The sequence below is a fragment of the Phoxinus phoxinus genome, assembly GCF_949152265.1.
Source record: "Phoxinus phoxinus genome assembly, chromosome: 1".
NCBI lineage: Eukaryota > Metazoa > Chordata > Actinopteri > Cypriniformes > Leuciscidae > Phoxinus > Phoxinus phoxinus.
Genome location: NC_136876.1, coordinates 46,320,236 through 46,336,292, shown reverse-complemented (window position 1 = coordinate 46,336,292; position 16,057 = coordinate 46,320,236). Strand labels below are relative to the sequence as shown.

Genomic DNA, 16,057 nt, shown 5'->3' with positions numbered 1-16,057 from the left:
GGCCATGTCTAGAATTTGAATCTGAATTTTTCAATTGCTGATTGATTTGCGATGCAAATCCATGCAAGTAATTATGAATGAAAACAATGTTTCCAGCCACTATAGTGAATACACAGCCATGGTTATATAAAAAACAATTTAATGATGGATGGTTTCATATGGATTACATAATCAGAGAATAGTTGTTCACTCAAGCTTTCTATAGACATATTTCTCATCGTGACTGAGGCAAGTAGCCTATAGAGTTTTGGTTCATTTCTGTGACGCGCTCCAGTTCATCCGATTTTAGAAGAATTCGTAGCCCCACTCGGGCCAAAATACGCATTTATAAACTTCAATATCTCATGCAAAACAATCACAAAACGCTTTGTGACATTTTGAAAAGCCGTGCATGGATCAAGACCACTGGAAATAGGATCGTAACTTAAACCCATCCCCCCCTGCAAATCGCAACCTGGGTGTGAGCGATGTAATGTTTAGGGGGCCTACTGTACCTTTAGAAATTGTTTTTCTTCACGAATTATGAGGTTTTATGGTTTAATCACGGTCAGATTTTTTCCTAGATTCTACAGTAAATGTATTGTTTGACCTCACTATTCAAGGAATAGACACATTTTCTATATTACGTAATAAACTCGCACTTCTATCAATTAAGTGGGTAGAACAAATCTTGATATGTAAAGTCTCAGTCTCTGTGGTTTTAAGAGATTTCAACCCTTGGGTCGTTCAGAGGTTCTTAAGAAGGTGGTCTGTTTTAGATCTTTGTCTTGGGATCAAACAACTTCTGCCGTCATCTTGGTCGGGCTCGAGCTGTGCCATCTCTGAACCAATCAGTCTTTTTTTCAAACTACTTAACGTTGACAACGTTCTTCCTTTAGCTAGCCTCATCTCTTTGAAGCGTGCATGGCCATAAAGTACTTAGCTGTATACATAAAATCATCCCAAAACAATTCTTGACGGACGTATAATCAAACATCGTTCAACTACATAATTCTATATCATGTCTACAACCAATATATGCGATTATTATGCTTTGTAGCAAATGCTTCAGAATGCAGCAGAAGACTATTGGTCAATAGGCAATACTGATTGAAACTCTTCACATCCTGATAGCAATCAATATTAGAAGTGTTTGAAAATTAAGAACATACCTTCTGTAAAGTTCTCAGAACCACCCCCTAAAAAAAATATGTTCGTCCAATCATTGCATTCGGATTCAGACTTGGATTTATGCTTTTCCATGTCAACACTAATAACGGCGAAATTAATCTACATCAGTCAGATGGTACAACTAGAGCACTGTAAGTGGTTTACGTTCATTATCGCTGTAATGTTATGTGTTTTGAGACAAGAGGCAACTTAACAGTCTATCGTCTCGTGACACTTTGCAGACTCTGCTTTGTGGATTCATGCGTTTTGAAGGAGGCATGGCTTTGAAGGGTGGGATATTACACGTTCAAACCTAGCTTGCTATTGCTAGCCTCTTTGAAACTGTTTTGCGTGTGTTTGGGTCTTGGGTAGGGGGTCTTGGGTAGGGGGTCTTGGGTAGGGGGTCTTGGGTAGGGGGTCTTGGGTAGGGGGTCTTGGGTAGGGGGTCTTGGGTAGGGGGTCTTGGGCATTCCTAAAGCACGAATTCCAATGACCCATTATGTGAGAACAGCCAAACTAACACTGGCATACCAAAAACACCAACTTTGTTTTCCCACTTAAAAAAAGAAAAGAGGAAGTAGTCTTAAAAGTCTGAGATTTATTTGGTTATAACAGGGCAAATATACCATACATCCAATGGTTAAATCAGCACAGTTACCTGCATGCATAGCCACATTACTTATGGCCAGGACATTGGCCATAAGGGTGAGTTTGGTGACAGTTTTCAGCACACACTGGAGGCTTGGGCAATTCAGCTGCAGGCCTCACTGGAGGCTTGGGCAATTCAGCTGCAGGCCTCACTGGAGGCTTGGGCAATTCAGCTGCAGGCCTCACTGGAGGTTTTGGGAATTCGGCTGCAGGCTTCACTGGAGGCTTCGGGAATTCAGCTACAGGCTTCACTGGAGGCTTCGGGAATTCGGCTGCAGGCTTCACTGGTGGTTTTGGAAGTTCGGCTGCAGGCTTCACTGGAGGCTTCGGGAATTCGGCTGCAGGCTTCGGGAATTCGGCTACAGGCTTCACTGGAGGCTTCGGGAATTCAGCTACAGGCTTCACTGGAGGCTTCGGGAATTCGGCTGCAGGCTTCACTGGAGGCTTCGGGGGTTGGGCTGCAGGCTTCACTGGAGGCTTCGGGAGTTGGGCTGCAGGCTTCACTGGAGGCTTTGGGTGTTCGGCTGCAGGCTTCACCGGAGGTTCAGCTGCAGGCTGCTCTGGCAGTTCATCGGAAGGCTCCGGCAGTTCAGTGGAAGGCTCCGGCCCATGCTCCAGAAGTTCGACGGAAGGCTCGGGCAGTTCAGTGGAAGGCTCCGGCCCATGCTCCGGCAGTTCGACGGAAGGCTCTGGCCCATGCTCCGGCAGTTCGTCGGAAGGCTCCGGTTCAGGCTCAGGCAGTTCGTCGGAAGGCTCCGGTTCAGGCTCAGGCAGTTCGACGGAAGGCTCCGGTTCAGGCTCAGGCAGTTCGACGGAAGGCTCCGGTTCAGGCTCAGGCAGTTCGACGGAAGGTTCCGGTTCAGGCTCAGGCAGTTCAACGGAAGGCTTCACTGGAGGCTTCACTGGAGGCTTCTGAGGTTCGGCTGGAGGCTTCACTGGAGGCTTCTGAGGTTCGGTTGCAGGCTTCACTGGAGGCTTCTGAGGTTCGGCTGCAGGCTTCACTGGAGGCTTCACTGGAGGCTTCTGAGGTTCGGCTGCAGGCTTCACTGGGGGCTGCTGGGGTTCGGCTGCAGGCTTCACTGGGGGCTGCTGGGGTTCGGCTGCAGGCTTTGGGGGTCCGGCTGCAGGCTTCACTGGAGGCTTCAGAGGTCCGGCTGCAGGCTTCACTGGAGGCTTCTGGGGTTCGGCTGCAGGCTTCGGGGAGCCGGCTGCAGGCTTCACTGGAGGCTTCGGAGGTCCGGCTGCAGGCTTCACTGGATGGATACAGATAGTCAACTTTAGTCAGTCCATTTACCGGCATTCAGTCTCAGATACAGCACAAAACCCAAATAGCAAGTTTTACTCTTTTTAAATTTTAATCATCATCTGTCAATTTTGTAAAGCCACTCTGTGCTTGAAACCATGCTATTGGCTGAATACTTTTTACATTGAGAAAGATTTATTAGAAAACAAGACAAACGGAAATAACGAGGAAGCTGACCCAAACACTAATATAATAACATAACAAATACCTGCAAATGGAGCCATACACTGATGTCCACATCCATTGCTGCAGCATTTCTCATTGTTCGGACAGTCACTGTCATAGTAACAAAACTCGGTACACATTCCTCCTCCAAAATTTGTGCTTGGACACTCTCCTGGCTTTGCTGTTATGCAGACACATGACAGAAACCACATCACTGAATACTGAATGTCTCATTCACTGTATGAAAAACAATGTTGTCATAAGATGATAGTAGGAGGTTTTACCGGAATATTCAGTCTATATACTTCATAGTTTCACGTTTAGTTCAATGCGTTGCTTGCGGTTTCTTTGCAATTATTTGTGAAACTTACTAGCAATTTCTGAGTGAAAACATTTTTTCAGTGTTTTTGGAAGACAGATAGCCTCCATCGTTAATTCAAACTCACTGAAAACAGGCGGCACACACGCGGGCCCACAGGGAAATTGACAGCATTTGTGTCCTCCAGAGCAGTCTCTATCAGAAGTGCATCCTCGACGGGACGGCTCGACCGTCAGCGTCGCCGGACACTGACCGGACACTACAGAATAGGATTCAAGAGGATCATTAGGGTAGACCAGGAAGTGCTGTAATAGTTTGATTCAGCTTTAGAAATGCGTCTCAAACTTTGAACTGAAGCAGATAAATGTGTGAATATTGCAAAGTAGCTTAGAAATCTACCATTTTCACTAAACTGCATCAATCAGTTTCAAAGACTGAGAGTGCCGTTACAACCTACCCCACTATAGTAGAGTGAGTAATAGTGCAATGCTGATAGAAAACATGGACATCAGTTAATTATGTTGTATACACATTTACTGGTGTACATCTTCACAAATTATGCCATCCCCATGACCACCCTAATTAATCTTTTAGGCATTTTAGTAGGCTACTCAACAGAAAACAAAGCAAACATAGGAACGCACTACATATACACAACGCAGAGTTATCGGTTAGAATTACCTCCCAATATTATATTGTAGGCTTATGAAGTTGTTAAACGAAAAAACTTTAGGCAAAAGTTTAAACTCTGGATTGATAACCATCTGGTAACAATTTTGTAGCCACTAATGTTCTTGTTTTAGATTAAACAAAAATGCCTATATTAGTGATTATATGGGTTTTACTTGCACAATGAAAAAATGCATAAACTTATGACAGTTTGCATATTTATACTTAGCTTATTATCAAAACTAAACCAACATACAAAGTTGAAATTCCACTTGACGTCTGTATTGTACTTTTGTAAGCCTACGTGCTGAGCTGTGTCGAAATTCAAACTTTGTTAGGCACTTTATTTATGCACTTCTTCGGGCTGTGTAATGAAGCTAAAAGAACTTCTCACCTACGACTCCAGCGTCTGTTGTGAGCAAACATGCAGACAGACACAATAAAACAGCACTAAACGAGCAGTACACTCGAGCGGTCATCCTCTCGACCTGCAATCTCTCAAAACAGAAGATGTGCTGAATTTGTGAGTCAGGAGGGGCGGACAGCCAGGAACACAAAACTACAAAGAAAAACCCTGTTGCTGCATCAAAATATCAGCCGAGTCCCACAACAAATAACTCCAACCCTAATGAAATTCACCTGCCTGTAGCTTTCTAATATAGCCTAATCTTGAAGACCTTGATTAGCTTGTTCAGGTGTGTTTGATTAGGGTTGGATGTCGTAATAATTACCGTAATTAGGAGATGATTGAGCGTTTTATGGCAACACTATCAACGTCCAATGAATCTGTCAGGTGGTAAAGCGATCACGTGGTACAAGTCGGAGTTCTACCACAAGTTACAAGTTGTAATTATGACTAAACTCCTACACCTAAACTCTCCAGGAAATGGATATCTACTGGAGGCTGGCATAAATCTGCATTGAACATCAAGAGACACAGCACAGACAGAGGGCCATGTCTAGAATTTGAATCTGAATTTTTCAATTGCTGATTGATTTGCGATGCAAATCCATGCAAGTAATTATGAATGAAAACAATGTTTCCAGCCACTATAGTGAATACACAGCCATGGTTATATAAAAAACAATTTAATGATGGATGGTTTCATATGGATTACATAATCAGAGAATAGTTGTTCACTCAAGCTTTCTATAGACATATTTCTCATCGTGACTGAGGCAAGTAGCCTATAGAGTTTTGGTTCATTTCTGTGACGCGCTCCAGTTCATCCGATTTTAGAAGAATTCGTAGCCCCACTCGGGCCAAAATACGCATTTATAAACTTCAATATCTCATGCAAAACAATCACAAAACGCTTTGTGACATTTTGAAAAGCCGTGCATGGATCAAGACCACTGGAAATAGGATCGTAACTTAAACCCATCCCCCCCTGCAAATCGCAACCTGGGTGTGAGCGATGTAATGTTTAGGGGGCCTACTGTACCTTTAGAAATTGTTTTTCTTCACGAATTATGAGGTTTTATGGTTTAATCACGGTCAGATTTTTTCCTAGATTCTACAGTAAATGTATTGTTTGACCTCACTATTCAAGGAATAGACACATTTTCTATATTACGTAATAAACTCGCACTTCTATCAATTAAGTGGGTAGAACAAATCTTGATATGTAAAGTCTCAGTCTCTGTGGTTTTAAGAGATTTCAACCCTTGGGTCGTTCAGAGGTTCTTAAGAAGGTGGTCTGTTTTAGATCTTTGTCTTGGGATCAAACAACTTCTGCCGTCATCTTGGTCGGGCTCGAGCTGTGCCATCTCTGAACCAATCAGTCTTTTTTTCAAACTACTTAACGTTGACAACGTTCTTCCTTTAGCTAGGCTCATCTCTTTGAAGCGTGCATGGCCATAAAGTACTTAGCTGTATACATAAAATCATCCCAAAACAATTCTTGACGGACGTATAATCAAACATCGTTCAACTACATAATTCTATATCATGTCTACAACCAATATATGCGATTATTATGCTTTGTAGCAAATGCTTCAGAATGCAGCAGAAGACTATTGGTCAATAGGCAATACTGATTGAAACTCTTCACATCCTGATAGCAATCAATATTAGAAGTGTTTGAAAATTAAGAACATACCTTCTGTAAAGTTCTCAGAACCACCCCCTAAAAAAAATATGTTCGTCCAATCATTGCATTCGGATTCAGACTTGGATTTATGCTTTTCCATGTCAACACTAATAACGGCGAAATTAATCTACATCAGTCAGATGGTACAACTAGAGCACTGTAAGTGGTTTACGTTCATTATCGCTGTAATGTTATGTGTTTTGAGACAAGAGGCAACTTAACAGTCTATCGTCTCGTGACACTTTGCAGACTCTGCTTTGTGGATTCATGCGTTTTGAAGGAGGCATGGCTTTGAAGGGTGGGATATTACACGTTCAAACCTAGCTTGCTATTGCTAGCCTCTTTGAAACTGTTTTGCGTGTGTTTGGGTCTTGGGTAGGGGGTCTTGGGTAGGGGGTCTTGGGTAGGGGGTCTTGGGTAGGGGGTCTTGGGTAGGGGGTCTTGGGTAGGGGGTCTTGGGTAGGGGGTCTTGGGCATTCCTAAAGCACGAATTCCAATGACCCATTATGTGAGAACAGCCAAACTAACACTGGCATACCAAAAACACCAACTTTGTTTTCCCACTTAAAAAAAGAAAAGAGGAAGTAGTCTTAAAAGTCTGAGATTTATTTGGTTATAACAGGGCAAATATACCATACATCCAATGGTTAAATCAGCACAGTTACCTGCATGCATAGCCACATTACTTATGGCCAGGACATTGGCCATAAGGGTGAGTTTGGTGACAGTTTTCAGCACACACTGGAGGCTTGGGCAATTCAGCTGCAGGCCTCACTGGAGGCTTGGGCAATTCAGCTGCAGGCCTCACTGGAGGCTTGGGCAATTCAGCTGCAGGCCTCACTGGAGGTTTTGGGAATTCGGCTGCAGGCTTCACTGGAGGCTTCGGGAATTCAGCTACAGGCTTCACTGGAGGCTTCGGGAATTCGGCTGCAGGCTTCACTGGAGGCTTCGGGAATTCGGCTGCAGGCTTCGGGAATTCGGCTACAGGCTTCACTGGAGGCTTCGGGAATTCAGCTACAGGCTTCACTGGAGGCTTCGGGAATTCGGCTGCAGGCTTCACTGGAGGTTTTGGACGTTCGGCTGCAGGCTTCACTGGAGGCTTCGGGAGTTGGGCTGCAGGCTTCACTGGAGGCTTTGGGTGTTCGGCTGCAGGCTTCATCGGAGGTTCAGCTGCAGGCTGCTCTGGCAGTTCATCTGAAGGCTCCGGCAGTTCAGTGGAAGGCTCCGGCCCATGCTCCGGAAGTTCGACGGAAGGCTCGGGCAGTTCAGTGGAAGGCTCCGGCCCATGCTCCGGCAGTTCGACGGAAGGCTCCGGCCCATGCTCCGGCAGTTCGTCGGAAGGCTCCGGTTCAGGCTCAGGCAGTTCGTCGGAAGGCTCCGGTTCAGGCTCAGGCAGTTCGACGGAAGGCTCCGGTTCAGGCTCAGGCAGTTCAACGGAAGGCTCCGGTTCAGGCTCAGGCAGTTCAACGGAAGGCTCCGGTTCAGGCTCAGGCAGTTCAACGGAAGGCTCCGGTTCAGGCTCAGGCAGTTCAACGGAAGGCTTCACTGGAGGCTTCACTGGAGGCTTCTGAGGTTCGGCTGGAGGCTTCACTGGAGGCTTCTGAGGTTCGGTTGCAGGCTTCACTGGAGGCTTCTGAGGTTCGGCTGCAGGCTTCACTGGAGGCTTCACTGGAGGCTTCTGAGGTTCGGCTGCAGGCTTCACTGGAGGCTGCTGGGGTTCGGCTGCAGGCTTCACTGGGGGCTGCTGGGGTTTGGCTGCAGGCTTTGGGGGTCCGGCTGCAGGCTTCACTGGAGGCTTCAGAGGTCCGGCTGCAGGCTTCACTGGAGGCTTCTGGGGTTCGGCTGCAGGCTTCGGGGGTCCGGCTGCAGGCTTCACTGGAGGCTTCGGAGGTCCGGCTGCAGGCTTCACTGGATGGATACAGATAGTCAACTTTAGTCAGTCCATTTACCGGCATTCAGTCTCAGATACAGCACAAAACCCAAATAGCAAGTTTTACTCTTTTTAAATTTTAATCATCATCTGTCAATTTTGTAAAGCCACTCTGTGCTTGAAACCATGCTATTGGCTGAATACTTTTTACATTGAGAAAGATTTATTAGAAAACAAGACAAACGGAAATAACGAGGAAGCTGACCCAAACACTAATATAATAACATAACAAATACCTGCAAATGGAGCCATACACTGATGTCCACATCCATTGCTGCAGCATTTCTCATTGTTCGGACAGTCACTGTCATAGTAACAAAACTCGGTACACATTCCTCCTTCTCCAAAATTTGTGCTTGGACACTCTCCTGGCTTTGCTGTTATGCAGACACATGACAGAAACCACATCACTGAATACTGAATGTCTCATTCACTGTATGAAAAACAATGTTGTCATAAGATGATAGTAGGAGGTTTTACCGGAATATTCAGTCTATATACTTCATAGTTTCACGTTTAGCTCAATGCGTTGCTTGCGGTTTCTTTGCAATTATTTGTGAAACTTACTAGCAATTTCTGAGTGAAAACAATTTTTCAGTGTTTTTGGAAGACAGATAGCCTCCATCGTTAATTCAAACTCACTGAAAACAGGCGGCATACACGCGGGCCCACAGGGAAATTGACAGCATTTGTGTCCTCCAGAGCAGCCTCTATCAGAAGTGCATCCTCGACGGGACGGCTCGACCGTCAGCGTCGCCGGACACTGACCGGACACTACAGAATAGGATTCAAGAGGATCATTAGGGTAGACCAGGAAGTGCTGTAATAGTTTGATTCAGCTTTAGAAATGTGTCTCAAACTTTGAACTGAAGCAGATAAATGTGTGAATATTGCAAAGTAGCTTAGAAATCTACCATTTTCACTAAACTGCATCAATCAGTTTCAAAGACTGAGAGTGCCGTTACAACCTACCCCACTATAGTAGAGGGAGTAATAGTGCAATGCTGATAGAAAACATGGACATCAGTTAATTATGTTGTATACACATTTACTGGTGTACATCTTCACAAATTATGCCATCCCCATGACCACCCTAATTAATCTTTTAGGCATTTTAGTAGGCTACTCAACAGAAAACAAAGCAAACATAGGAACGCACTACATATACACAACGCAGAGTTATCGGTTAGAATTACCTCCCAATATTATATTGTAGGCTTATGAAGTTGTTAAACGAAAAAACTTTAGGCAAAAGTTTAAACTCTGGATTGATAACCATCTGGTAACAATTTTGTAGCCACTAATGTTCTTGTTTTAGATTAAACAAAAATGCCTATATTAGTGATTATATGGGTTTTACTTGCACAATGAAAAAATGCATAAACTTATGACAGTTTGCATATTTATACTTAGCTTATTATCAAAACTAAACCAACATACAAAGTTGAAATTCCACTTGACGTCTGTATTGTACTTTTGTAAGCCTACGTGCTGAGCTGTGTCGAAATTCAAACTTTGTTAGGCACTTTATTTATGCACTTCTTCGGGCTGTGTAATGAAGCTAAAAGAACTTCTCACCTACGACTCCAGCGTCTGTTGTGAGCAAACATGCAGACAGACACAATAAAACAGCACTAAACGAGCAGTACACTCGAGCGGTCATCCTCTCGACCTGCAATCTCTCAAAACAGAAGATGTGCTGAATTTGTGAGTCAGGAGGGGCGGACAGCCAGGAACACAAAACTACAAAGAAAAACCCTGTTGCTGCATCAAAATATCAGCCGAGTCCCACAACAAATAACTCCAACCCTAATGAAATTCACCTGCCTGTAGCTTTCTAATATAGCCTAATCTTGAAGACCTTGATTAGCTTGTTCAGGTGTGTTTGATTAGGGTTGGATGTCGTAATAATTACCGTAATTAGGAGATGATTGAGCGTTTTATGGCAACACTATCAACGTCCAATGAATCTGTCAGGTGGTAAAGCGATCACGTGGTACAAGTCGGAGTTCTACCACAAGTTACAAGTTGTAATTATGACTAAACTCCTACACCTAAACTCTCCAGGAAATGGATATCTACTGGAGGCTGGCATAAATCTGCATTGAACATCAAGAGACACAGCACAGACAGAGGGCCATGTCTAGAATTTGAATCTGAATTTTTCAATTGCTGATTGATTTGCGATGCAAATCCATGCAAGTAATTATGAATGAAAACAATGTTTCCAGCCACTATAGTGAATACACAGCCATGGTTATATAAAAAACAATTTAATGATGGATGGTTTCATATGGATTACATAATCAGAGAATAGTTGTTCACTCAAGCTTTCTATAGACATATTTCTCATCGTGACTGAGGCAAGTAGCCTATAGAGTTTTGGTTCATTTCTGTGACGCGCTCCAGTTCATCCGATTTTAGAAGAATTCGTAGCCCCACTCGGGCCAAAATACGCATTTATAAACTTCAATATCTCATGCAAAACAATCACAAAACGCTTTGTGACATTTTGAAAAGCCGTGCATGGATCAAGACCACTGGAAATAGGATCGTAACTTAAACCCATCCCCCCCTGCAAATCGCAACCTGGGTGTGAGCGATGTAATGTTTAGGGGGCCTACTGTACCTTTAGAAATTGTTTTTCTTCACGAATTATGAGGTTTTATGGTTTAATCACGGTCAGATTTTTTCCTAGATTCTACAGTAAATGTATTGTTTGACCTCACTATTCAAGGAATAGACACATTTTCTATATTACGTAATAAACTCGCACTTCTATCAATTAAGTGGGTAGAACAAATCTTGATATGTAAAGTCTCAGTCTCTGTGGTTTTAAGAGATTTCAACCCTGGGGTCGTTCAGAGGTTCTTAAGGTGGTGGTCTGTTTTAGATCTTTGTCTTGGGATCAAACAACTTCTGCCGTCATCTTGGTCGGGCTCGAGCTGTGCCATCTCTGAACCAATCAGTCTTTTCCAAACTACTTAACGTTGACAACGTTCTTCCTTTAGCTAGGCTCATCTCTTTGAAGCGTGCATGGCCATAAAGTACTTAGCTGTATACATAAAATCATCCCAAAACAATTCTTGACGGACGTATAATCAAACATCGTTCAACTACATAATTCTATATCATGTCTACAACCAATATATGCGATTATTATGCTTTGTAGCAAATGCTTCAGAATGCAGCAGAAGACTATTGGTCAATAGGCAATACTGATTGAAACTCTTCACATCCTGATAGCAATCAATATTAGAAGTGTTTGAAAATTAAGAACATACCTTCTGTAAAGTTCTCAGAACCACCCCCTAAAAAAAATATGTTCGTCCAATCATTGCATTCGGATTCAGACTTGGATTTATGCTTTTCCATGTCAACACTAATAACGGCGAAATTAATCTACATCAGTCAGATGGTACAACTAGAGCACTGTAAGTGGTTTACGTTCATTATCGCTGTAATGTTATGTGTTTTGAGACAAGAGGCAACTTAACAGTCTATCGTCTCGTGACACTTTGCAGACTCTGCTTTGTGGATTCATGCGTTTTGAAGGAGGCATGGCTTTGAAGGGTGGGATATTACACGTTCAAACCTAGCTTGCTATTGCTAGCCTCTTTGAAACTGTTTTGCGTGTGTTTGGGTCTTGGGTAGGGGGTCTTGGGTAGGGGGTCTTGGGTAGGGGGTCTTGTGCATTCCTAAAGCACGAATTCCAATGACCCATTATGTGAGAACAGCCAAACTAACACTGGCATACCAAAAACACCAACTTTGTTTTCCCACTTAAAAAAAGAAAAGAGGAAGTAGTCTTAAAAGTCTGAGATTTATTTGGTTATAACAGGGCAAATATACCATACATCCAATGGTTAAATCAGCACAGTTACCTGCATGCATAGCCACATTACTTATGGCCAGGACATTGGCCATAAGGGTGAGTTTGGTGACAGTTTTCAGCACACACTGGAGGCTTGGGCAATTCAGCTGCAGGCCTCACTGGAGGCTTGGGCAATTCAGCTGCAGGCCTCACTGGAGGCTTGGGCAATTCAGCTGCAGGCCTCACTGGAGGTTTTGGGAATTCGGCTGCAGGCTTCACTGGAGGCTTCGGGAATTCAGCTACAGGCTTCACTGGAGGCTTCGGGAATTCGGCTGCAGGCTTCACTGGTGGTTTTGGAAGTTCGGCTGCAGGCTTCACTGGAGGCTTCGGGAATTCGGCTGCAGGCTTCGGGAATTCGGCTACAGGCTTCACTGGAGGCTTCGGGAATTCAGCTACAGGCTTCACTGGAGGCTTCGGGAATTCGGCTGCAGGCTTCACTGGAGGTTTTGGACGTTCGGCTGCAGGCTTCACTGGAGGCTTCGGGAGTTGGGCTGCAGGCTTCACTGGAGGCTTTGGGTGTTCGGCTGCAGGCTTCATCGGAGGTTCAGCTGCAGGCTGCTCTGGCAGTTCATCTGAAGGCTCCGGCAGTTCAGTGGAAGGCTCCGGCCCATGCTCCGGAAGTTCGACGGAAGGCTCGGGCAGTTCAGTGGAAGGCTCCGGCAGTTCGACGGAAGGCTCTGGCCCATGCTCCGGCAGTTCGTCGGAAGGCTCCGGTTCAGGCTCAGGCAGTTCGTCGGAAGGCTCCGGTTCAGGCTCAGGCAGTTCGACGGAAGGCTCCGGTTCAGGCTCAGGCAGTTCAACGGAAGGCTCCGGTTCAGGCTCAGGCAGTTCAACGGAAGGCTCCGGTTCAGGCTCAGGCAGTTCAACGGAAGGCTTCACTGGAGGCTTCAGAGGTTCGGCTGGAGGCTTCACTGGAGGCTTCTGAGGTTCGGTTGCAGGCTTCACTGGAGGCTTCTGAGGTTCGGCTGCAGGCTTCACTGGAGGCTTCACTGGAGGCTTCTGAGGTTCGGCTGCAGGCTTCACTGGGGGCTGCTGGGGTTCGGCTGCAGGCTTCACTGGGGGCTGCTGGGGTTCGGCTGCAGGCTTTGGGGGTCCGGCTGCAGGCTTCACTGGAGGCTTCAGAGGTCCGGCTGCAGGCTTCACTGGAGGCTTCTGGGGTTCGGCTGCAGGCTTCGGGGGTCCGGCTGCAGGCTTCACTGGAGGCTTCGGAGGTCCGGCTGCAGGCTTCACTGGATGGATACAGATAGTCAACTTTAGTCAGTCCATTTACCGGCATTCAGTCTCAGATACAGCACAAAACCCAAATAGCAAGTTTTACTCTTTTTAAATTTTAATCATCATCTGTCAATTTTGTAAAGCCACTCTGTGCTTGAAACCATGCTATTGGCTGAATACTTTTTACATTGAGAAAGATTTATTAGAAAACAAGACAAACGGAAATAACGAGGAAGCTGACCCAAACACTAATATAATAACATAACAAATACCTGCAAATGGAGCCATACACTGATGTCCACATCCATTGCTGCAGCATTTCTCATTGTTCGGACAGTCACTGTCATAGTAACAAAACTCGGTACACATTCCTCCTTCTCCAAAATTTGTGCTTGGACACTCTCCTGGCTTTGCTGTTATGCAGACACATGACAGAAACCACATCACTGAATACTGAATGTCTCATTCACTGTATGAAAAACAATGTTGTCATAAGATGATAGTAGGAGGTTTTACCGGAATATTCAGTCTATATACTTCATAGTTTCACGTTTAGTTCAATGCGTTGCTTGCGGTTTCTTTGCAATTATTTGTGAAACTTACTAGCAATTTCTGAGTGAAAACATTTTTTCAGTGTTTTTGGAAGACAGATAGCCTCCATCGTTAATTCAAACTCACTGAAAACAGGCGGCACACACGCGGGCCCACAGGGAAATTGACAGCATTTGTGTCCTCCAGAGCAGCCTCTATCAGAAGTGCATCCTCGACGGGACGGCTCGACCGTCAGCGTCGCCGGACACTGACCGGACACTACAGAATAGGATGCAAGAGGATCATTAGGGTAGACCAGGAAGTGCTGTAATAGTTTGATTCAGCTTTAGAAATGCGTCTCAAACTTTGAACTGAAGCAGATAAATGTGTGAATATTGCAAAGTAGCTTAGAAATCTACCATTTTCACTAAACTGCATCAATCAGTTTCAAAGACTGAGAGTGCCGTTACAACCTACCCCACTATACTAGAGTGAGTAATAGTGCAATGCTGATAGAAAACATGGACATCAGTTATGTTGTATACAAATTTACTGGTGTACATCTTCACAAATTATGCCATCCCCATGACCACCCTAATTAACCTTTTAGGCATTTTAGTAGGCTACTCAACAGAAAACAAAGCAAACATAGGAACGCACTACATATACACAACGCAGAGTTATCGGTTAGAATTACCTCCCAATATTATATTGTAGGCTTATGAAGTTGTTAAACGAAAAAACTTTAGGCAAAAGTTTAAACTCTGGATTGATAACCATCTGGTAACAATTTTGTAGCCACTAATGTTCTTGTTTTAGATTAAACAAAAATGCCTATATTAGTGATTATATGGGTTTTACTTGCACAATGAAAAAATGCATAAACTTATGACAGTTTGCATATTTATACTTAGCTTATTATCAAAACTAAACCAACATACAAAGTTGAAATTCCACTTGACGTCTGTATTGTACTTTTGTAAGCCTACGTGCTGAGCTGTGTCGAAATTCAAACTTTGTTAGGCACTTTATTTATGCACTTCTTCGGGCTGTGTAATGAAGCTAAAAGAACTTCTCACCTACGACTCCAGCGTCTGTTGTGCTCAAACATGCAGACAGACACAATAAAACAGCACTAAACGAGCAGTACACTCGAGCGGTCATCCTCTCGACCTGCAATCTCTCAAAACAGAAGATGTGCTGAATTTGTGAGTCAGGAGGGGTGGACAGCCAGGAACACAAAACTACAAAGAAAAACCCTGTTGCTGCATCAAAATATCAGCCAAGTCCCACAACAAATAACTCCAACCCTAATGAAAATCACCTGCCTGTAGCTTTCTAATATAGCCTAATCTTGAAGACCTTGATTAGCTTGTTCAGGTGTGTTTGATTAGGGTTGGATGTCGTGATAATTACCGTAATTAGGAGATGATTGAGCGTTTTATGGCAACACTATCAACGTCCAATGAATCTGTCAGGTGGTAAAGCGATCACGTGGTACAAGTCGGAGTTCTACCACAAGTTACAAGTTGTAATTATGACTAAACTCCTACACCTAAACTCTCCAGGAAATGGATATCTACTGGAGGCTGGCATAAATCTGCATTGAACATCAAGAGACACAGCACAGACAGAGGGCCATGTCTAGAATTTGAATCTGAATTTTTCAATTGCTGATTGATTTGCGATGCAAATCCATGCAAGTTCCAGCCACTATAGTGAATACACAGCCATGGTTATATAAAAAACAATTTAATGATGGATGGTTTCATATGGATTACATAATCAGAGAATAGTTGTTCACTCAAGCTTTCTATAGACATATTTCTCATTGTGACTGAGGCAAGTAGCCTATAGAGTTTTGGTTCATTTCTGTGACGCGCTCCAGTTCATCCGATTTTAGAAGAATTCGTAGCCCCACTCGGGCCAAAATACGCATTTATAAACTTCAATATCTCATGCAAAACAATCACAAAACGCTTTGTGACATTTTTAAAAGCCATGCATGGATCAAGACCACTGGAAATAGGATCGTAACTTAAACCCATCCCCCCCTGCAAATCGCAACCTGGGTGTGAGCGATGTAATGTTTAGGGGGCCTACTGTACCTTTAGAAATTGTTTTTCTTCACGAATTATGAGGTTTTATGGTTTAATTACGG

At 44.1% G+C, this 16,057-nt stretch overlaps 3 protein-coding genes across 12 annotated transcripts; all 3 read right to left on the bottom strand.

Moving 5' to 3' along the window:
• Nucleotides 1-1,613: 1,613 nt before the first annotated feature.
• Nucleotides 1,614-5,118, bottom strand: LOC306998437 (uncharacterized protein). 6 transcript variants are annotated; one of them, XM_079612510.1, is made up of 5 exons: nucleotides 4,648-4,991; nucleotides 3,712-3,843; nucleotides 3,309-3,446; nucleotides 2,335-3,050; nucleotides 1,689-2,274 (listed from the first exon to the last, which is right to left on the bottom strand). In XM_079612510.1, exons 1-5 carry the CDS (start codon nucleotides 4,730-4,732, stop codon nucleotides 1,825-1,827), a joined length of 1,521 nt encoding a protein of 506 aa, XP_079468636.1. In that variant the 5' UTR covers nucleotides 4,733-4,991; the 3' UTR covers nucleotides 1,689-1,824. The 6 variants fall into 6 exon arrangements, with proteins under 6 accessions (XP_079468635.1, XP_079468636.1, XP_079468638.1 ...); XM_079612512.1 differs by having other exon boundaries at nucleotides 1,729-2,274; nucleotides 2,335-2,963; nucleotides 4,648-4,898; XM_079612513.1 differs by having other exon boundaries at nucleotides 1,729-1,949; nucleotides 2,017-3,050; nucleotides 4,648-4,884.
• A 1,794-nt stretch (nucleotides 5,119-6,912) lies between these two features.
• LOC306998414 (uncharacterized protein) lies at nucleotides 6,913-10,159 on the bottom strand. Of its 4 annotated transcripts, none has more exons than XM_079612472.1 (5): nucleotides 9,855-10,091; nucleotides 8,919-9,050; nucleotides 8,513-8,653; nucleotides 7,341-8,254; nucleotides 6,932-7,240 (listed from the first exon to the last, which is right to left on the bottom strand). In XM_079612472.1, exons 1-5 carry the CDS (start codon nucleotides 9,937-9,939, stop codon nucleotides 7,217-7,219), a joined length of 1,296 nt encoding a protein of 431 aa, XP_079468598.1. In that variant the 5' UTR covers nucleotides 9,940-10,091; the 3' UTR covers nucleotides 6,932-7,216. The 4 variants fall into 4 exon arrangements, with proteins under 4 accessions (XP_079468595.1, XP_079468598.1, XP_079468597.1 ...); XM_079612471.1 differs by having other exon boundaries at nucleotides 6,933-7,219; nucleotides 7,287-8,254; XM_079612469.1 differs by having other exon boundaries at nucleotides 6,913-8,254; nucleotides 9,855-10,159.
• Nucleotides 10,160-12,081: 1,922 nt separating this feature from the next.
• Nucleotides 12,082-15,323, bottom strand: LOC307007927 (uncharacterized protein). Of its 2 annotated transcripts, none has more exons than XM_079630415.1 (4): nucleotides 14,976-15,323; nucleotides 14,044-14,175; nucleotides 13,638-13,778; nucleotides 12,082-13,379 (listed from the first exon to the last, which is right to left on the bottom strand). In XM_079630415.1, exons 1-4 carry the CDS (start codon nucleotides 15,058-15,060, stop codon nucleotides 12,178-12,180), a joined length of 1,560 nt encoding a protein of 519 aa, XP_079486541.1. In that variant the 5' UTR covers nucleotides 15,061-15,323; the 3' UTR covers nucleotides 12,082-12,177. The 2 variants fall into 2 exon arrangements, with proteins under 2 accessions (XP_079486541.1, XP_079486542.1); XM_079630416.1 differs by having other exon boundaries at nucleotides 12,082-13,292; nucleotides 14,976-15,212.
• Nucleotides 15,324-16,057: the final 734 nt, after the last annotated feature.

Coding starts and splice junctions, on each gene's coding strand:
- LOC306998437 (XM_079612509.1), bottom strand. CDS start 4,732: ATGACCGCTCGAGTGTACTGCTCGTTTAGTGCTGTTTTATTGTGTCTG. Junction 3,447..3,711: donor GTGTGTGCCGCCTGTTTTCA/GTGAGTTTGAAT, acceptor TCTGCATAACAG/CAAAGCCAGGAGAGTGTCCA. Junction 3,051..3,308: donor GTGTATGGCTCCATTTGCAG/GTATTTGTTATG, acceptor GTATCCATCCAG/TGAAGCCTGCAGCCGGACCT.
- LOC306998414 (XM_079612469.1), bottom strand. CDS start 9,939: ATGACCGCTCGAGTGTACTGCTCGTTTAGTGCTGTTTTATTGTGTCTG. Junction 8,654..8,918: donor GTGTATGCCGCCTGTTTTCA/GTGAGTTTGAAT, acceptor TCTGCATAACAG/CAAAGCCAGGAGAGTGTCCA. Junction 8,255..8,512: donor GTGTATGGCTCCATTTGCAG/GTATTTGTTATG, acceptor GTATCCATCCAG/TGAAGCCTGCAGCCGGACCT.
- LOC307007927 (XM_079630415.1), bottom strand. CDS start 15,060: ATGACCGCTCGAGTGTACTGCTCGTTTAGTGCTGTTTTATTGTGTCTG. Junction 14,176..14,975: donor AACAGACGCTGGAGTCGTAG/GTGAGAAGTTCT, acceptor CCTATTCTGTAG/TGTCCGGTCAGTGTCCGGCG. Junction 13,779..14,043: donor GTGTGTGCCGCCTGTTTTCA/GTGAGTTTGAAT, acceptor TCTGCATAACAG/CAAAGCCAGGAGAGTGTCCA.